The sequence below is a fragment of the Vigna unguiculata genome, chromosome 4 (genome assembly GCF_004118075.2).
Source record: "Vigna unguiculata cultivar IT97K-499-35 chromosome 4, ASM411807v1, whole genome shotgun sequence".
Taxonomy (NCBI): domain Eukaryota; kingdom Viridiplantae; phylum Streptophyta; class Magnoliopsida; order Fabales; family Fabaceae; genus Vigna; species Vigna unguiculata.
The window spans coordinates 174,841-194,897 of NC_040282.1; the positions used below are offsets into that span (position 1 = coordinate 174,841).

The 20,057-nt window shown below is 33.9% G+C and overlaps 3 protein-coding genes across 9 annotated transcripts; 2 read left to right on the plus strand and 1 right to left on the minus strand.

Annotated features, from left to right (window-relative positions):
• Nucleotides 1-4,685: 4,685 nt before the first annotated feature.
• Nucleotides 4,686-12,514, plus strand: LOC114180306 (ectonucleotide pyrophosphatase/phosphodiesterase family member 3-like). Of its 5 annotated transcripts, XM_028066594.1 has the most exons (7): nucleotides 4,686-4,954; nucleotides 5,048-5,079; nucleotides 5,198-5,240; nucleotides 5,345-5,473; nucleotides 6,628-6,806; nucleotides 7,514-7,598; nucleotides 10,465-12,514. In XM_028066594.1, the coding sequence occupies exons 6-7, from the start codon at nucleotides 7,561-7,563 to the stop codon at nucleotides 11,861-11,863; spliced, it is 1,437 nt and encodes a 478-aa protein (XP_027922395.1). In that variant the 5' UTR covers nucleotides 4,686-4,954; nucleotides 5,048-5,079; nucleotides 5,198-5,240; nucleotides 5,345-5,473; nucleotides 6,628-6,806; nucleotides 7,514-7,560; the 3' UTR covers nucleotides 11,864-12,514. The 5 variants fall into 5 exon arrangements, with proteins under 5 accessions (XP_027922395.1, XP_027922394.1, XP_027922396.1 ...); XM_028066593.1 differs by having other exon boundaries at nucleotides 4,686-5,079; XM_028066595.1 differs by lacking the exon at nucleotides 7,514-7,598 and adding an exon at nucleotides 7,630-7,787 and having other exon boundaries at nucleotides 4,689-5,079; nucleotides 10,465-12,301.
• On the minus strand, nucleotides 7,578-10,191 carry LOC114180308 (protein OSB3, chloroplastic/mitochondrial-like). 3 transcript variants are annotated; one of them, XM_028066600.1, is made up of 9 exons: nucleotides 9,770-10,191; nucleotides 9,553-9,697; nucleotides 9,392-9,482; nucleotides 8,968-9,101; nucleotides 8,719-8,857; nucleotides 8,543-8,646; nucleotides 8,294-8,441; nucleotides 8,074-8,141; nucleotides 7,578-7,970 (listed from the first exon to the last, which is right to left on the minus strand). In XM_028066600.1, the coding sequence occupies exons 1-9, from the start codon at nucleotides 10,030-10,032 to the stop codon at nucleotides 7,821-7,823; spliced, it is 1,242 nt and encodes a 413-aa protein (XP_027922401.1). In that variant the 5' UTR covers nucleotides 10,033-10,191; the 3' UTR covers nucleotides 7,578-7,820. The 3 variants fall into 3 exon arrangements, with proteins under 3 accessions (XP_027922401.1, XP_027922400.1, XP_027922399.1); XM_028066599.1 differs by having other exon boundaries at nucleotides 9,553-10,191; XM_028066598.1 differs by having other exon boundaries at nucleotides 8,968-9,097; nucleotides 9,392-10,191.
• Nucleotides 12,515-14,014: 1,500 nt separating the features above from the next.
• On the plus strand, nucleotides 14,015-19,471 carry LOC114180313 (thioredoxin-like 2, chloroplastic). The gene is made up of 4 exons (XM_028066609.1): nucleotides 14,015-14,312; nucleotides 15,522-15,701; nucleotides 18,672-18,836; nucleotides 19,101-19,471. Exons 1-4 carry the CDS (start codon nucleotides 14,130-14,132, stop codon nucleotides 19,230-19,232), a joined length of 660 nt encoding a protein of 219 aa, XP_027922410.1. The 5' UTR covers nucleotides 14,015-14,129; the 3' UTR covers nucleotides 19,233-19,471.
• Nucleotides 19,472-20,057: the final 586 nt, after the last annotated feature.

Consider the following 20,057-nt stretch of genomic DNA (forward strand, 5'->3'; position numbering starts at 1 on the left):
CAAAAAATATAATAATATGATAACAAAGATTGATTAATTGTTTAATTTTAAATTAATTGATTTAGTACAACATAAAGTCAATATAAATTAATTCTGACACTGACATATTTTAAAATTTGTTTGTAAAATAATAGTCTCATTTCTCTATGTATAAGTGTTTGAAAATGATAATTTCATAATTAAAATTTTAATTTTTTTAATATTATAACTGATTATTCAAGTGTTTCATAATTTAAGTTTTTCATAATTTAAACCTTTTATTTATTTATTTATTAGTTCATTTATTTTACAAACTTTCAAATATATACGACATTCATACATACAAATTCTAATATATGTTAAAGGCATTGTAAAATGTATTTTGAAACTAAATATAAATAGTTTATTGACAACCGATATGTTTTCTGCTTTTTAAATTAGTTTTTTGAAACTAAATATTTTTTGACATATAAAATAATAATGTTTGGATTTAAAATTTGAAATTGTAAAAAACCGTAAATAAAATTAAATTTAACATTTAAAATATAAAACATGTACAAAAATTTAAAGTTTTTCTAATAAATATTCTTAATGTTTCTCATAAAAAATACAAAAATTCATAACGATATAATAATTATTATAAAATATAATAATATTTAATAAAAATATAATTATAAAATAACACAATGATATCAACCTAATAATAATAATAATTAAAATATAATGTAAAAATTACAAATTTTTTTAACTTTAAAAATATGAAAATACCCAACATTTAAATTTTAATCTTATTTTAATATTGTGAAATTTGAAATATATATAGTTATAAAGTTTGAATTTGAATTTTGAAATTTCAAAAAGCTATAAAAATATTCCACTTAAGCTACAAAAAATATTTCAAAATGTAAAGTGAAAAGGCAAGGAGAGGCAAAATGGTCGGACTGGTACGTTTTGACACCCTACAAAAAACTGTAACATTAAAGCCTTAATGAATTTTTAAATGTTTTTGAACAACTTTCACATATTTTTGACATTTCACAAAAGCTTAAACAATAATTTAAAACATAATTTTTATAACATAGACATACGTGTATCATTGCAAAGTGAAAATTATAAATTCTTGAAACTTTTAAAGATTTAAAATTCACTAATGATTTCAATTTCAATATTTTTTTTTCTAAATTAAGATTCATATTGACAAATTTAAAATTTAAAATATAAAGTAATAAAGTTTGGATTTAAAATTCTAAACTGTAAAAACTATGGAAATATGGTAACAAAATTTAAATTTAAAATTCAATATCAAAAAAAAAAAAATAGAAAAATGATTCCAAAAGAATAGTCTATTCTTTATATCTTTCTACATTGGATTTACATATGTAGTTTCTGATCGTTTATATCTTGATGTTTTGTTTGCATCCTCTGTCTAACATTTGTATTTTGAAAGAATCCATTATTTACATTTATATACACGACCTATCATTTATAGTTTTATATTGTCTACTCTTTACATTTTTTATTGTCTATTTTTGTATTTTTATAGAGTCTACTTAACAATTTATATATCGTTCATCATCTTTGTTATTAAAAAATCAACTATTACATTTTTCTACATTATCTATTAAATATTTTATTTAAAATTTTATTTAATTTCTTAATTTTAATTAACTCGATTTTAATATATTATTTAAAATAATTATATACAATATATTTTGTTAAAAAAATATATAAATAATTTAAATAAATTTTTATCATAAAATTAATTAAAAATTTATTTAGTTTTATAAAAAAATTTATTAAATTTAATTATATTTTTTAATTTTTAAAATCTCGTGCCCCGTGCATTGCACGGGTAAAAGTACTAGTTTGTTTACATGACACACTTAAACACACAATAATTACCACATCAAAGAGATTTTAAGCAAGTATAAAGAGAGAGACATCAATCATTGTCTGAGAATTTTACAAATGTGATTTTGTGTTTCATCCATACTCATGCATTTACTTGGGCAAGACCAAAAATCTCATTAGGATCTACTTTATTTTGCTTGAAAATTATCACATTCCTTTGTTTCCAAATTTCCCTATAATTGCTAACCACATTCTCTCCCATACAATTTTTTGTCTCCTATTAAGGTTAACAAGACAAAAGTGTTAGAAGTTGTTCCTTACCTTAATATGGGATACAATGCTTAAGCCCAAACCACTTATGACACATATTCCATACTTTTTAGGATTCTCTATATGAAATGAATAAGTGTTCTACGGTCTCTTCACATTATAGACAAAACTCACAAAGGCTATGTTGTAAGAGAATCTCCCTCAGTATTAGTTTGGTCTTTGTTGGAAGCTTATCCAAAAACAACCTCCAACCTAATACTTGTGCCTTCGGTGTAATTCTCGTTTTCCACAATATTTCAAATGCTTTATTCTCTCCCCCTTCGGACGTTCCTTGTAGCCTATTGTAGGCAGACCTAACCGATAACACACATTCTCCATCTTCCTTCCATTTTCAAATATCTGGATTCCCTTTGGTATAACTTTCAACCATTCAGTACTAGAATCACGAATGTTATCACTGCTCTCCCGATTTGCATGACCGAAAAATCAACCAATGCTAAGTTATCACCATAACATAATTAAAGAGGGATTGACCACTAAATCATGATTAAGTCATGATTAGGCTCTCCTTAGTCACCCGATGAGTAAAATTCCAATAAAAAAATACCATATAAGAACTCAAAGGGAGTGGGTTTTTCTCTAAATTTATATTTGAAATGTAGTTTAATTTTTTATCTGAATTTATATTTAAAAAATAAAAATAGAAAATATATATTCATATATATATATATATATATATATATAGATATATATATATATAGATCTGTAAGTATAAAAAATTGTGATATTCCGACTAGTAATGAGATTGGTTTTTTTAAATAAAGCGCGTAGCATACAAATAATACATGAACTTGTCTAGTTATCATTTTTATGTTTTAGACTGACTTTAAGATCACCTTTTATAATAAATTTTCTTCCATTAATTAAAATCTATTAGAAGACATGGTTTTCGAATAAATCGTGAAACACGCTAAATTTTGTAATTTTTTAATAATATTTTACAAAAAAAATATTTTAATTTATTTGTATGAAATCATTAAAGAATGAGATTGAAAATAGTCGTGAATATGAACACTCCGTACCATTAGCTGTATAACAACAGTGTAGGATGCACGCTTACTGCAAACTTTTCAACCATTTCAATCATTTGTTTCAACATTTTGTACTTTTTTATATTATTTGTTTTACGCGTTTTTTATTATTAAATATCGAATAAACTTTAATTTCAGTAATATATTTATTTATAAATATTTTCATAAACACTCATATTCCATTCAAAGAAAATATTCATTTGTTTTCTTCTCCAAATTATTATTATTGAACTGCACTCAACATTTTTATTTCTAAAAGTACCAAATCAGTTGCATTAATTTATTTTTTTCTCCATACTTGGAACTTATGACGGAATGATGATGACAACGAATCGTTCTTTCCCATATGCCCATTTCCAATTCATAATGGAAAATTGCAATTTATAAAATAAAAGTTAGGTGTGATATTAATTCACCACTCAATGGGCTTTTTCAATACACCATCTTTTTTACACATGCAACATATCTTCCAACTTCTTTTTATCCTCAAGTTATTTTACATACAATTGGTTGTCATGCCATGTCACTTTCATGCCACCATCAATTACAATGTTAAATCGGATAATCTTTCCCTCCATTACTTCTACTCATGTTCTCTGAAACTTCTATATCGATAAAAAGTAAGACAAACAATTTTATAATATATAAGAGAAGTGTAAATTTCATTTTACAAACTGGTTTTGTAAGATTGAGTGAATCATTCAACCCCACAAAATTAGAATAAAACAATTTCATAATATACAAGTACGGTGAAATACCTTACAAACTGATTTTGTGGGATTAGGTTAAACTTAAAGTCCATTTCTAACCAACTACCAAAATCGTAATAAATATTATATCATAATCTTTATATCTGATTAAACATTTTAGGTGTAAAAAGTAGTTTCCATTGTATCATAACCCAACAGCCCATTTGCTTCTCACCATAAAATAAAATAAAATTCTTATAACATGGAATCTTTTTGTCTTTTGTTCAACTTGCTCATGCGTGTATAATAAACATATATGTGTATTTTGGTTGCATGCATATATGTTTAGCTTTTAATAGTTATTCTTTAAAAGTTTTCTATAGATAATGAGTTGCTTTTACACATTAAACTAATAATAGTAATGTAATATACATGTCTGGTACTCGGTAGAGAGAGGTTTTCAGAAAGTGAGGTAGAATATTTTTCTTGAATAAAGGAAAATAGAATTTGAAAGATATAAAAAGTGATGGTAAATAGTACTTGATAATAATATATGATGTAGAATTTGACAATCACTGATCGTTGTTTGGCCCTGGATAGAGAAATAGGTAGGAAGTAATAACTTAATAAGCAATTAGTTCACGAGTTGAGAGAGACAATGAAAGCAGCCTCCACAAGATAAGGGTTTGTTTTATTGTCATTAATTTAAGATTTTTAATTTGAAGTGTTGACATTGTAAATGCCTTTTCTCTGCAATATCGTCATATGCTGAGAGATTTCTCTGTATTGGCTGTGAAAATTGCATAATGGGAATGCATTAAAGTTTGTAATGCAGCTAAAAAAATAATGTAAACAATACCGAGACACTACAAAACAAATCACCTACCTTGCACTCTTTTCTCTGAGCTGTGCCTCTGGCTCTGGCTATGGCTGAGACTGTGCCTGCCATGTGTTCGAAACTTTGTTCTCAAATCTAGCACACCTTTTCATCATATAAATCAGAGCCTTTAAGCAAAACCAAGTTTCCCAAACTCAAAAATAACCTCACTTTCCCCCTTTGTTCGTCAAAACATGGTACCAACCTCCTCACTTAAGTGTGTTCTTCTCCTCTTTTATTATACTTCTTCCTTTAACTTGTTAACCCTCCTGGCTGTGCCCTCAACATAGGAGCTGAAACCACTGGAGTAGCTGTCTCTGTGGTAATCTTCTTGTTTAATTTTTACAGCATCCAATTCCAAACAAATTAATTAAGCCTTAAATTAACATATACAGCTAGTACTTTTCCTAATTCTCTTTTTTTTTATTGTTCATCTGCAGAGCAAAGAGTGCAGTAGACAATGTGAGTCAAGTTTCTGCTCAGGTACAAGACTAACTCTATGAGTGTTTTTCTTCTTATTTTTAAGATTTGGCTGATTGGATTAAGGTATAATTTGTTCAATAACACTTTGGAATTTGGAATGACAGTGCCTCCATTATTGCGATATGGCAAATAGTGTGGACTTTTGTATAGTGGGTGCCCTGGTGAAAGACCTTGTGATGATGGCCTTGATGCTTGTTGTATGAAGCATGATCAATGTGTGCAAGCCAAAAACAGTGAGTTCTCTAATAGCTTTCTAATTAAGACATCTTACATTATGACTTGAATTAGAGAAAGATTTGCTTGAATACTTCCAGTATCAGAATCTATCGGATCTGACTCTTTGTAAGTGGGATCATCTCGTCCCTTCACAGACTAGATGTTCAATTCAGTTTGTTTTTTTTTTTTTGTACCATGTTTGTCTTTATTTTGATAGGTCCCGTATTATCTTAACACTCAGTTTTGAATGATCCATGATTACTTATTTGTACATAAAAAATCTGAATCTGTACTAAATTAGCTCTGATGGTAATGAACCATTGAAATAGATATGACAGGAAATTGAATCGGTCAGTGCATTTGCTTTTGCAAGCACATGGCTTAGAAAATCGTTAGGATGGAGAGGGTGAGAATTAGAAAAGGGATATAGGTAGTGTGTAGTCTAGATTCTTGTTTACCTTCTCTTTTTCTCAAAAAGGAAGTGGGTTTAAACACAAATTCGTAGAAGTAAAATAACTTTTCCAATGAACTTATATCCCAAAAGTTAGAGTTTTTTATGGAAATTAATAATAAAAGTTTCACTCGTTTAGAAGAAAAACAAAAACAGAGCTGGACCAAACCCTATATTAGAAGAAAAGGCAAAATATGCATCTCATTATTGTACAAACCAATGTTCAAAAGCAGATAACCCAAGGAATTGTTTCCGAAGTCTTCAATTAAAATGAAATAAAGATGACGGTTGATAGGGATTCTTTACTTAATTGCTTTTTATCAGTATACTAATGAATCCAGTAAATGCCATGAAGTTGATGAACATAAATAGAAACTAATCGTGATCTTTCATCTATTTACTTCTTTTTTGAATGACCGATTCCTTGGCTTGATTATGAAGATGACCCTCATTGCATCCCTTCTCCTACACTCAAACAACATGCATAAGAGGACATTCGAGTGATAATTACAACTAACAGTCAACTTTGTACCCCACAAAAATTATTATTGAACTATTTTTGTCGAATACTGAAATCTTGTAGACTTGTGTAATTGAACAATAAAATCCAATTTCGCTTTATTGACTAAGTGGGTTGGTTTTCCATCCGAGATTCTCACTTAAAATTACCTAAAAAGCAACTCTTAGTTACGTTGTGTAATTAATGATTGTTTTATGCAGATGACTACCTAAGCTAAGAATGTAGCCAAGCATTGATAAACTGTATGAATAACTTCAAGAACTCGAGGGCTCCTACATTCAAAGGAAACACGTGCGATGTGGATGATGTTGTTGAAGTAATACAATTTGTGATGGAAGCCGCTTTACTGGCTGGAGGGATTCTCCACAAGCCCTAGAGAGTATGTTGTTTGTCTGTCTATCTGTCTTGTCAAGTCTCAGCAAAAAATAGATATTTTCTCGTTCTTCCTATTGTTTTTAGTTGCTCTCTTACCAAATTAATCAACCTTTAATGCTTCATTTTATTTGTTCACAACCAATGTACTCTTTTCGCACAACACTCTTATTATTAGGTAAAGTATGTTTAGACATTCTTGTGATCCCCCACCTCCTACAAATGTACACTGCAAACACATTTTTTGTTTCTTCGATTTTCCTTGTGATGGAATTAGTTTCGCTTTTTAAAAGATTCGTTTAAAGTTTTCAATGGTTACTATTTTCATATATAAACTATAAACAAATATAGGTAAGCATGGCTAAGCCAACCCCATCTTGAAAGTAAATTTGAACATCAAAGTTCATGAAGCAAACCTTCTTTTCTACAATTTTGTTTGTTTGGTGATTGTGTCCAACTAATAATCGAGGATAAAACACTTGTTTGTTAAAGATTTTATCCATGAGAGTTCTACTTTCTTACGTTACAAGGCAAAGTTACTATAGCTTTGAACAAAAGCTTCTCAAGCGTTTTACTTGGTTTTCCGTCGAAATAGAGCTTAATGGATGTTTGGCTATATGCAAAAATATCCTTTTATACTAAGAACTAATCATAGCTTTGAGAAGTCGAACATCATTGTAGTTAAAAAAAATACGCTGTTTTTTTATTTTTCAGAATGCAGTCTACATTTTAGGGAGAAAAAGGAAGTTAAAGTAGATTAAATGCATTTGAGGCAGAGTAAAGCAAAACTGCAATACAGGTATTTGAATAACACCAGTCATTTTGTATAGATATTGCTGCTGGTAGAGACTACAAGTCAAATGCTGAGCAAGCGATAGGCGAGGATACTGAGTTTGTAAAGGTATCACTAAAACAGAACTCTAGTAAGGAAAAAGTTAATTACATGGAAGTGAAACTCATAAGCAGGATATATCCTATATCCAACTGAGTAAGTGATTCCTTTCTCTACTTTCTCCATTGCTTATGAAACCAGTGTCGATTTCCTGTCTGTTTCTACACCTTTTTTAGGCTTCACGGGTGGCAATTTGTCTAACACCCAACTTGGTGAAGAACCAAGCCACAGCCCTTCACCAGTTTCTTTGTGCTTGAAATCAGGAGCTTTTTCATTCCTCTGATGATAAAAATGAGCTATCAACTCATTACACAAAATCCAAAACAGCGATATAAATTTGTAAATATTTAAGAACATAAGGACAATTCAGAAAATGGGTTACCTTATCTACTCTATTATCCCACCATTTAGCCGGATTTTGCACCAAATCATTCCAGGAAACATCACCACCTAAAACCAGGTTGAGACATGCGTACTTCAAAAAACAAAATATGATGACCAAAGAAGTGAAATTAAAGTAGGACACGAGGAATCTTAAGTTGAAGGGCCAAAACAAACACGAGACACTGGGCAAAGATAAAAATGGAGATATCTACACAAACCTTTACTATCCTTTGCTTTTTTGGATTTAACAACCGGAACTTCAAATTCAAGCCCTTTCAGTTTGCTTAAAACAAATGTTGTACAGTTGCTAAGCCAGAGGGAAACACTGCCATCCTTGCGCTTGAAATCAGGGTGCTTTGGATGTACCTGTACTATATAGATAAAGGGATAAAAGGATCCTCCAGATAAATTAGACAAAAGAGAGAAAGATACATCGAGTGAAAAGTCATTAATCACTAGTTCACTACCAATCCATTTTGTTTGCTGTCACGGAAATCCCACCACTGCTTTGGATTATCTACAAGGTCTATCCAAGAACTCATTGAAGAATCTGGGTTTTTCTTCGCAGAGGCTGTTAAAACAAACCAAATTGCAAATTGTTGGAAAGTTCAAACAACCCAATTACGGACATACTTATACTTACATATTGAGTGTTTCGGTTCAGGTTTCAGATCAATTGTCACTAACTCTAATTTCTCTTGGACCCATTTGGGAGTTGAGCTACTGATAAAGAGTAATTCACCATTTGTCTTTCTTTCAAAAGCTGCACCTTTTGGATTCTCCTACATTAATTTGTAACGGATGTCAGAAAACAAATTTGAAGGAAGCATCATCAATAATAGCCAAATATTAAAGGTGCATGACAAAACCAATCAAGGAGAAAACTTCCAACCTCTGTTGAACGAAGATCCCACCATTCAACGGGGTTATCAAGGAGATCCTTCCAAGAATTGTCTTTGTCCAGCTCTTCACTCTGCTTGGCACGGATATCCTTCCTTGATGGATTGATGTCATGCTCCTCACTTTCTAATAGGATAGAAACAGAACATGTCAAAAAGAAATACCAAGTTCACGGAAGTCACTGCTAAAACCACACCACACACTATCAAAATTTTCAATTTCATCTAACATAATGAATACTAGCTATCATCCTCTAATTAACTTGCTCTGTTGGGTTCTTTTCTTGTCTGTTTTGGAGCATACATAAATATAAATTGTATGCATTTAAGAAAGAAAAGCGTTATTGCGGTATCAATATATGAAGTATTGCTGAGACTAGAGGACATTAAGGTAGTAAACGAGAAGGGAGGACTTACGAGAGAAAGGAAGTATTTTGGTGGTTGAAGATGCGGTTGTAGTGTTGAGTTGGGGATATCCTTGAACAAAGTTGAGGGTTTGCACCATAACCTGTTGTAGATAGTGAAGATGAAAAGTGGGAGTGTAACAAAAGATAAGATAGTATAAGAAAGAGAGGTACCTGGATATTGGTTTGATGGTGGTGGTGTTGGGGGTGTAGTCCATGAGGATCAGTGGTGAGATTTCCAGCAATGTGGATGAAATCATTGAGTTTGAGATGGCATTTGGCGGTATGAGCGAGATCACCCTCGAACAGAAGCGGAATCCTGAAATGGGGAGATAGAGTAGTTATTACAGGAACAGCAAAGAAGAGAAAGGAAACAGAGAGAGCAACGTACGAGAGGAGAGGAGAAGAAGGGGACTCTTGGCGCGTGATGACGGCGGTGGCCCAGGCGTTGCCTTCGGGAGATTGGTGGAACTGAAGGGGCGTGAGTAGCTGACCGATGAGATTGACGGCGTTAGCCAGTTTGGGCTGAAAAGGAATCTCCGGCGGGGTGGGTTTGGAGCGGCGAGTGGCGTAGGAACGGAGAAAGAGAACGAGAAGGGAAACCGAAGAATCCCTGCCACCTTTGCCAAACTGTTGTCGCACCCAATAATTCATTTCGCTTACTGCGCACGAATGAATGAAACCAACACGTTTTTTTTAGGTTACCTAATTTCACTTCCCTCTCCCTCTTCGTTTGAAACTATTGACAAATTAATTAAATTTTAAGACTTTCAAATTTTAAATTACTATGCTTGCCTCCAAGTCCTGCTCCAAATTATGTTTATCCTGTTTTGTTCTTGAATAGAATACCTATGCTTATTTATAATCAAAGCATGTTCTTACTAAAGTTTTGTGCTTTAGCAAACATTTTCTGTTCGATAATTAAGGTTTTCATCCATAGTTGTGTAGCAAAGGAAACTAGGTTAAGTGTTGACCTTTCATGAATGGTTGTTATTGGTGTATTTTAAAACATGTATAAAATGTCGCTTCAAACAATAAAAAACAGTAAACTTTGAATTATCTAAACACGTATTACATAAAACGTAGTTTCGTTGATGGTGGGAAGATAAGAAGATCCGAGGAGTGGAAAAAAGAAGTGATGGGAGGAGAAAAAGAAGAAGCTTCAAGAACTCCATTGCTCTCCGACAGAAACCCTTCCACTTGGACATATGGCAGTATCCTGGTGGTGGCTTCCTTGTGGCTCCTGGTGGCCCTGTCCCTAGCCCTCTACTTCTCCTCAGCCCCCGTCTCCTCCTCGCAGCTCCCTCACCCCGTCGTGATCCTCGTTTCCTCCGACGGCTTCCGCTTCGGATACCAGTTCAAAACCCCCACTCCCAACATCCGCCGTTTGATTCAGAATGGCACGGAGGCTGAGACCGGCCTCATCCCCGTCTTCCCCACCCTCACATTCCCCAACCACTACTCCATCGTCACCGGCCTCTACCCTCCCCACCACGGCATCGTCAACAACCTCTTCTACGACCCCATCACCTCCGAAAAGTTCTCCATGTCCAACCACGACCCCAAGTGGTGGCTTGGCCAGCCCCTCTGGGAGACCGTCCTCCTCAACGGCCTCTCCGCCGCCACCTACTTCTGGCCGGGCTCCGAGGTCCACAAAGGCCCATGGAATTGCCCAGAGGGCTTCTGCCAACCCTACAATGGCTCTGTCCCCTTTGAGGACAGAGTCGACACCGTTTTGAGCTACTTCGATTTACCCCCTCACCAAATTCCCTCTTTCATTACTCTATATTTTGAGGATCCTGATCATCAGGGTCACCAGGTTGGACCTGATGCTGCTGAGATCACTGATGCTGTTGCCAGAATCGACAGCTTGGTTGGGAGGCTCATCGATGGCTTGGAACAGAGAAGCATTTTCGAGGATGTTCATGTTATTTTGGTCGGTGACCATGGCATGGTAGGTACATGTGATACAAAGCTTGTCTCTTTGGTTGATTTGGCACCTTGGGTGGAGATCCCTCGAGATTGGATCCAGTATTACACCCCATTGCTGGCTATTCGCCCTCCTCCTTCCGTTGATCCAGCGTATGTTGTTGCTAAGATGAACGAAGGGTTGAGCTCTGGGAAGGTTGAGAATGGGGGGAGGTTGAAGGTTTATCTGAAGGAGGATTTGCCTGAGAGGCTTCATTATTCGGACAGCGATCGGATTACGCCCATTGTTGGTTTGGCTGATGAGGGTTTCAAGGTTCAGCTGAATCGAACGGGTAAGAAGGAATGTGGCGGTGCTCATGGTTATGACAATGCGTTTTTCTCCATGAGGACTATTTTTATTGGACATGGTCCTAGGTTTCCCAGAGGGGGGAAGATACCCTCCTTTGAGAATGTTCAGATTTATAATCTTGTTACTTCCATTCTTGACATCAAGGGTGCGCCTAATGATGGCTCTGCCACGTTTCCGGATTCTGTTCTTCTGCCTACTACTGCGTGACAACGTAAATTGTTGATTTCCAATCAGAATTGAAGTTTCACATTCATTATCTATCTTCACCTTTAATGCATTATTATTATGCAGGTTGTTGAGATGAAACTTAACTTTTGTATTGCAAAATAAATAAGATGTTGCAGTTTCTGAAATGGTGAATTTAGATGTTGCAGTAGCAATAAGTGTATAATGTATTAATTTCTTGGCTTAATTCAGTTATTGGGCTGGAAGCCTAGTAGAAACTGCATTATCTGTGGAAAGGGACAGCACCCAAATGACATATATTACTATGTTGTTTGGTTCTATGAATGGATCCACATGCAATATTTCCCTTTTGGATTGATGTTGAGTTCTATATTACTCTACCCTTTTGCTGCTATTCTGTTTTTAGGAGTGGTAAATCATGTGTTTCAACTTTTTTTCAAATGGCTAATGATTGTTGTCTACTTGTCTCCCAGCTCCCAAATGTTAGACACTGATTCCATTGTTAACTTTGGCATTTCACTGAATTGGTCCTCTTTCCATTTCAGTTTGGAAAATGTCTTTGATGACAGTACTTTTCATTAACTCACTGATATACTCTACTCTTTTACTCTCTGTAAATATTTCTGGCGTATTACTTGTATGATCAATGAATCAATGGTGCTACTTTTTGTATTCTGAAGTTGCTAATCCATTTCACTCAATCCTACATGTGGGAAAAATTATTGCTAAGTCATTGCTGCTAGATGAAGCTACTGCTATATAGTAAAAGCAATTAGCATAAACCCTTATGTTATCCTTGTTTTGGGAATATTATTCTTGCAGGAAAGTATACACTAGATTAATATTCATCCGTATATTTCATGAAAACTTAAACCAAAAGCTTCCTTCAGTTACTGTTTAGTTACTGTATGTTAGTGTTGTATTCCATCTATTTCTCACATATAACAGAACACATATTTATGCAGAATTTGTTATTGACAGTAATTTGAACATCTTTTTAAAGAGTTTATAGTTGTAAACAAACAATTTAAAGTAATTTTATTCTGTCATTCAATCTAAGCGTTTTTTTTTCTCCTCATCTTCTAATCACATTTAATAGATTAAAACCAATTTAATCCAATTGAAAAAACCGAAAGTTGATCTCTCATTGTTTAGGAGAAAAATGGGAGAAGAAGAATAGAACATGTCAAAAAAAAAAGTTAGATTTGTTTTAATTGTTTGGATAAGTAAAATAGATTTTTTGTACTTCTTGAACCATACAATAAAAACCAAATTTATAAACTCACTTTGTTTTTAAGGAAGAAATTAACGTTTTTAACAAATTAATTTTTCGTAAATACTTTTTCTCTTTGAAATTCTGCTCAGATAATATTTTTATGTAAGCTTTTTTAATTTAATCCAAGCAAGAAGTTAAGAATTCTCAAAAAGGTACTTTTTACAATATACTTCAAGAATCATTACCATTTTTTCTAATTTTTTAACAATATCAAAATATATTCTCATAATCAATTGTTGAAGCCTTCAATTCAACCAAAAAATGTTGAATAATAACATAATGTAATATTTTTAACAGTAAACCAATAAAACATTATTATTAATATGATTCTTTGAAATAATCATTATAAAAATTATCATACATGTTATCGTAATATTATGGGTTAAATATGTTTTTTGTCTCTTAAGTTTAAGTTAATTTTAGAATTAGTTCATTTCAAAACTTTTGACCAATTTAGTCATTCATTTTTCGAAATACGTGGATTTAATCTTTAAAATCAAATTTTGTTAGATTTATTTGATGTTGCGTACGCATATCAGAATTGTATTTGAATTGTTTATATCGTTTGACATATTTTTATTTTAATGTTAAGTATTTTTGCTTTAATGTTAAGTCAAATACTATTATGAAACGTGTTTGAAATGTCAAATAAACTTAACAAAAATTGATTAAAAAGATTTAAATCTACGAACAAAAAATAGAAAATTAAATTAGTCTAAAGTTTTGAAAAGTTCTCATTCCAAAATTTTCTTAGAGTTAAGAAGAAGAAAAAAAATTTCAAAATTATATAGTTTTCAATATTTATCTGTGAAGTTGAATTGTAGAAAATAAAAGAAATTTTTATATTGGAATAAATAGAAAATAAGAAATGATGAAGGAAAAGAAAAAAATGCGAAGAGAGAAAGAGTGAGTTGTAGGAAGACCATTGATTTTTCTGTTGTTCTATCGCATCATATCATCATCACCATCCTCATGTGATGTTGTAGCGCTCTTCACTCTCAGAGCGCGTAAATGGCACATCTTCACCTTCTCCGATTGCAATTCCGATTATCCTCTTCCTCTACCTCTCTCTTCACCGCCCCTAACTCCGCCTCTGCCACCACCCTCTTCTCTCCCCTCGCCTATTCTTCGCCTGCACCACCGCCTCCTCCCACTCTTGCTTTCGCGCCCAGAAAGCACCTTCCCTCTTTCAAGGTCACTTTTTAACCCTTCCCTTATTCTCTTCATTCTCAATTAGGACACTCTCGTTAACTAACTTTATTGCATCTCTTCTTCTTAGCGTTCTCCAATTACGCCCCCATTTTCAATCGCGGTTAATTGCCGCCTTTGGAGCAGGACAAGCCCTATACTTTACTGTTGTTACTATCATTATTATTTTGTGGTCAACCCTATATTTAGTCCCTTGCAAGAGGGTATTGCTTAAAGAGTGAAAATTGCCGCACAACTATCCCGATTGCATGTATTTCATCAATCAAATTACTCATACCTTATGGACTAATTCATCCATCCAATGCATATTTCAAAACGTGTACGCGCTAATTTTCATCTTTCCAGGACTAATATAACCTCTAGTGTATCTTTGAAAGGGTAACTTCGTTGCTTGCTCTATTAATTTTGGTCATAGGTTGCTGATGTACGGCAGAACAGTTTAGCTCTCACTCATATCTGCATGCTACTGTAATACAATATACAATACTATTGACATTTTAGAGCATGCTAAAATAAATTATTTTAATAGCCATTTTTTTGTTACCATTTGAGGAGTAGAATCAAGTTTTGCCCAGGACTGTTTGCCATTTTAGAATGCTCTGTCTTTCTCAATGTGATTATGCTATTAGTTTGCAGTGATCACCAGTGTGTTATGTAGTTGGATTAACTAAACAGCTTTAGTTGCTTGCTTGATTAGGGTTGCACAGGAAATTGAGTGCTATTTATTCAGACCCTGTGACTTCCCCAAACGCCGTCTTTAGAAGTTGCTTCTTTGTGATATTTATTCTAATTTTATCTTTGGACATGTGTAAAATATAGTGGTTGATGCTCATCTGCTGCTGCTATTTGTTGCTGACTATTGGTATTAATAATTTTCCATTGTAATTTTGTGTTTGGTCCATTCCATTCTATGCAGATGTTCTCACTAACTAGACCGTCTGAGATAGCTTATGAACTTTAGAATGTTTCATTTACTGATGTGAATCAGTGCTAGGATATTTTTTCCCTTGGTATTTATTGGTAGAGTTTCCAAGTGAATAAGTTAATTATTTCGAAATCAGTACAGAAAAGGAAGCCTACTGATGACTATACTTTGCTTTTACTATGTCTCGACTGTTAGTCAATTTTTATGGATTGCTGAAGTATGATGTGTTTTTCCCAGTCTTTTGTTTGATTTTACTCACCTCACTTCAGGTATGTGCAACTGTTGCTGAAACTGGTCAGCCAAAATGGTGGGAAAAGAATGCACCAAACATGGTTGATATTCACTCCACGCAAGAATTTCTGAGTGCTTTGAGTCAAGCTGGAGATAGACTTGTTATTGTTGAATTTTATGGAACTTGGTGTGCTTCTTGCCGAGCATTATTCCCTAAGGTCCTCTTTCTTCTTGACTTTCACCCTTTCATTCTTATACTTTTCAGAAGATTTTTTATTTCCTGCAACATATGCTCTCAACTGTACTTTGTTGATAACATGTTCAAAATTGAACAAGATGTAAAATTATCAGTGATCTAATGTGCATGGTCATCCAAATACTATATTATGGGCTGACGTCTTAATTAGTGGATAGTGTGATATTGGTCTGAATTGCTATGAATGTACTGATATGGATGCTTGGCGTTCCTGTCTATGCCATGCTGGTCCTGCTATACTGACATAAATTAGAATAGGATCTGAACGTGATGGAATGAAAGAGGCGATGTTTGAGATACTGTCTGCAGTCTGCACCCACACCTTCAAAACATATTTTTTAATTTGAATCAGATTTGATAGTGACCACATATTAATTTCCTTTTTTAGAAAGAAAACTCCTTTTAGATGAGGTTTAGTAACAGTTATGTAAATGGCTGGTAACATGTCAAATGTGGGTTAACTTGGGTAACATGTTATACGTGGTTCGAGGGGTGGTACTGTTCTGCAAGTAAACATTTTTTTCTTTTTCTGTCCATGTAAAAATGAAGACGTTGAATTGCACTGGAGAATCACTGGATATATGTTTTCATGATCCTTGATCGACTTGCTTTAGAAGTCTCTGGTCTGTCTCATTTTCATTTCCAGTTCTTATTCTTGATTGAAGACTACTATATCAGCATCTTGGTTTTCTAATTCATGTTGAAGGTTTCGTGATCTGTTTTGGTTCTTATTGTGCACAACAATGAAGGCGAGAGGAAAAATTTAATTAAGTAAAATGTTCTTCTAATAGGGACCAAAGTGAGGAAATGGGACCTTTGTTAGATCAATTGAGTATTTATCCTACAGTTTAGAGAGTATATTTGCAGGCAATTTGGTTGAACAGTGGTAAGAAAGGCAGAAATTGAGACAGCTGGAAAGGGGCATGTGGCTGCTAATCCTTTGCATCAGGAGTGGAGAAAAAGCTCGAGGCCCAAAATAACCAACAGTAGGATGTGAGTTCATGATTGGTCTAGCTAGTAATATTGAAATTTGATTAGGGGAGAGAGAAGGTATCGAAAAAAATAATTCTGGTCCGCTCCTCTGCTGTGGGTATTCTGTGCTCTCTGAAAACCTAGTCTCTGCATTCCAGTTTTTATTTCATGGTATTTGCTCCTCTGAAATTCTGCCATATGTCAGCAGCCCTCCCTTCCTTGTGAGAAAAGTCCATCAGCCATAATACAAATACAGAGTTGAGCTCTCTTTTTGTTCTATTACATTCGTATGCAATTACATTGGTGCTTTCATTGATTCATGGCTGAAAAAACTTGTGTAAAAGGAACTCTAGCGGTTATTGGACACTATGGAAACATGAGATTAGGAGTATGCTAGGTGGTTTGAAACTTTGGAGTCAGCCATGGATGGGTACTCAAGCAAAATACCGTTCCAGAGTCTAGTCTTGTTGTTGCTCCCATTTATCAACCATTTCAGGTAACGAGTTTTAAGCTTGATTTCCCTCAGATTGATGGATCAGATGTCCTTTTGATGGATCTCTAAAGCTAAACAGTTGTTCAGTTATTACAATACACCAGATGGACATCATTTAACTGTTGTTGCAATTCATCTAGACTAGGAGGTCGTGCCTTAGTTAGTATCACATGATGATTAGCATCAATCCGTTTCATTCATGGTTTACCTTATGAATATCCCAGAGCACAACTCTTTAAAATTGATGCAAGCCATTATTGTACAGGACTATTTTGTGCAATTTACAGCTCTTGGAAATAGGGTCAAGAACATAACCCACAAGCAACATTGGACTGTTTTATTGCTGCTGTTAAGCTAAAGATTTGTATTGCTCAGGCCCCAACCACCCTATTGAAATTCCCTAGCCAAGCTATATAAAGAGAAGTACGTTGCTAAACCATGATCTTATAATTTTAACCCTTGGCCTAAAACACTATTAAGGTCAAACCACACAGGCATTCTTATAGCCAGAAACTATTAAATTTAAGCCATGATACAAGAGATGTTGTAGGAAGGGAATACAATGCCTAGCACTAGTCCTTTTTCTTCTCGCATAGTCTTGGTGAAGAAGAAGGATAACACATGGAGATTTTGTACCGACTATAGGGCTGTGAATGCCACTATAGTGAAGGATAGTTTCCCCATCCTTACTATTGATGAGCTCATTGATGAGTTGAATGGAGCTCGGTGGTTTCCTAAACGGCAGCTAAGATTGGGGTACCATCAAGTATCGGTGAAGAAAGACAATAGGCATAAAATAGTCTTCAAAACCCATAGGGCCTTGATGAATGGCTAGCATGCCATTTGAACTCTCTAATGCTCCTGCCACATTTCGGAGTCTCATGAATGAGGTATTCAAGGTCTTTTAGTATGTCTTGGTTTTCTTTGATGACATCTTGGTATCCGGTTCTTCTTGGCCTTTATATTTGCATCAATTGGAGGTGGTATCGAAAATTCTGCTTCAAAGGTTGTCAAAATGTTACTTTAGTTTTCAACAGATAGATCATTTAGGTCATGCTATTTCTGGTCAAGGTGTGGCTATAGATGAAGAAACTGAGAGGTTTCCTTGGCCTTTGCTTGCTAATTTGAAACAACTGAGAGGTTTCCTTGGCCTCACTGGGTACTATAAACGATTCATTAAGGGCTATACAGCTATGGCTGTTCCTTTAACCAATTTGTTGAATAAGGAAATTTTTTTTTGGAATGGTCCAACTGCCATTGAGAGACACATTTCTCCCTTTTTATTCAATTTTGATGGTCGTCTTTTTCCTATAAACAAATGAATTCACTGTCAGTAGGGAGCCTGCCTCCAGATCCAAAGAATAAAGTATTCTTGTAGTGTATCTTCTGTGAATTAATTTGTAATTCTTTTTGCATGCTGCTGAAAGTATATCACACATATCCTGAATCTTGATGTGGATTTGGCAGTTATGCAGAACCGCTGAAGAAAACCCCGAAATTCTTTTTCTCAAAGTAAATTTTGATGAGAATAAGCCAATGTGCAAAAGGCTGAATGTTAAAGTACTTCCTTACTTCCACTTTTATCGCGGAGCTGAGGGGCAGCTTGAATCATTTTCATGTTCACTTGCCAAGGTAATTCTTACAATTTAGTTGGTAATGCTTAGCATTTCTGTCTTCAATTTAAGTAGATGAGCAGCAGAAGTTGATAATTGATGCCTATGATTTTCCCAAGAATGTTTATACCGAAACTTAAGGGAATATTTTGTTTGACAATTTTCTTCTCATCTGGTGTGTTGTTAAATAGTTAGAAAAATGCATAGAACCTAATTATACAGAATGGTAGGAGCCAAATCTTTTAATTTCTTAATCAGCTGATAGTTCATTTGTAAATTACAGTTTCAAAAAATAAAGGATGCCATCGAGATACATAACACGGCACGATGCAGCATTGGTCCACCTGTGGGCATTGGCGATCTGCTTGCTGAACCTTCCTCTGTTGCCAAGGATAGACCTGCGGAATCTGTGTAAGCATAGTACTTGTATCTTGTATTCACGCATTTGTATTATAAGCTATCTCACAGAGGGAAACCCCAAAGAAACTTATAATATATGTACTCTGTATATTTACTACTTTATTTTTTTGCTTTTAGAAGGATGCCTAGCAGAATTGTTTCTTCTGTCTCATTCTTGACCATTCATTAGCTGATTGTAATCGTGTACTTTTAAGCTTCTGTGAAATGAAATGTTATGATTTAATTCTTTTGCTAGGTCTGGCTTGACCGAGGAATTTTTAAACTATCTTAACTTTTAATGTGTGTTTCTTTTAAATATTTGAGTGAGGGAAATGAAGAAATTATCGCCGGATTAGGATAGTAAACTGAACTTTGGTTTATGATGATTTTAAATCATGGCAGTATCTATAAAAATAAAACTGGGAGTGTTAAGATAAATAACCAACTACAAACAACTCACCCGATAACTTCACTCATATTCCAAATCCAGCAGTTCCATTCTGCACTTTTAACAATTTCTTTTTACATCAATTGAATTTGTGAATCCAAAAATCAACAGTTCCAGAATATGATTTTACATTTTGGATTGACTAATTCAAACATGGAAAAAGAAAATGCAAGAACCGATTTTTTGAATGTAGAAAATAACTCTCCTAATGCACTCAGATTCATGCTACCAAACTACGTGTTTGGCCTAACATAACTAATAATTAACATTAACATCGTAATAAATAATTAATGCAAAAAGTATATAATAAAGAAAAAAACTATTACAAAAAATCGATGTATCTTGCCCAAAAAATATAAAATACGAAAACAAAATTCAAACTTTGCTAAATAA

Excerpts from the sequence above, each read along its gene's own strand:
- LOC114180306 (XM_028066593.1), top strand. The coding sequence starts at position 7,561 with ATGCATTTGAGGCAGAGTAAAGCAAAACTGCAATACAG. Across the intron at positions 7,599-10,464 it reads AAAGCAAAACTGCAATACAG|TTTCGTTGATGGTGGGAAGA; the intron begins GTATTTGAATAA and ends CATAAAACGTAG.
- LOC114180308 (XM_028066598.1), bottom strand. The coding sequence starts at position 10,032 with ATGAATTATTGGGTGCGACAACAGTTTGGCAAAGGTGGCAGGGATTCT. Across the intron at positions 8,858-8,967 it reads GGGATCTTCGTTCAACAGAG|GAGAATCCAAAAGGTGCAGC; the intron begins GTTGGAAGTTTT and ends AAATTAATGTAG. Across the intron at positions 8,647-8,718 it reads TGAACCGAAACACTCAATAT|CCTCTGCGAAGAAAAACCCA; the intron begins GTAAGTATAAGT and ends TTGTTTTAACAG.
- LOC114180313 (XM_028066609.1), top strand. The coding sequence starts at position 14,130 with ATGGCACATCTTCACCTTCTCCGATTGCAATTCCGATTATCCTCTTCC. Across the intron at positions 14,313-15,521 it reads AGCACCTTCCCTCTTTCAAG|GTATGTGCAACTGTTGCTGA; the intron begins GTCACTTTTTAA and ends ACCTCACTTCAG. Across the intron at positions 18,837-19,100 it reads TTTCATGTTCACTTGCCAAG|TTTCAAAAAATAAAGGATGC; the intron begins GTAATTCTTACA and ends TGTAAATTACAG.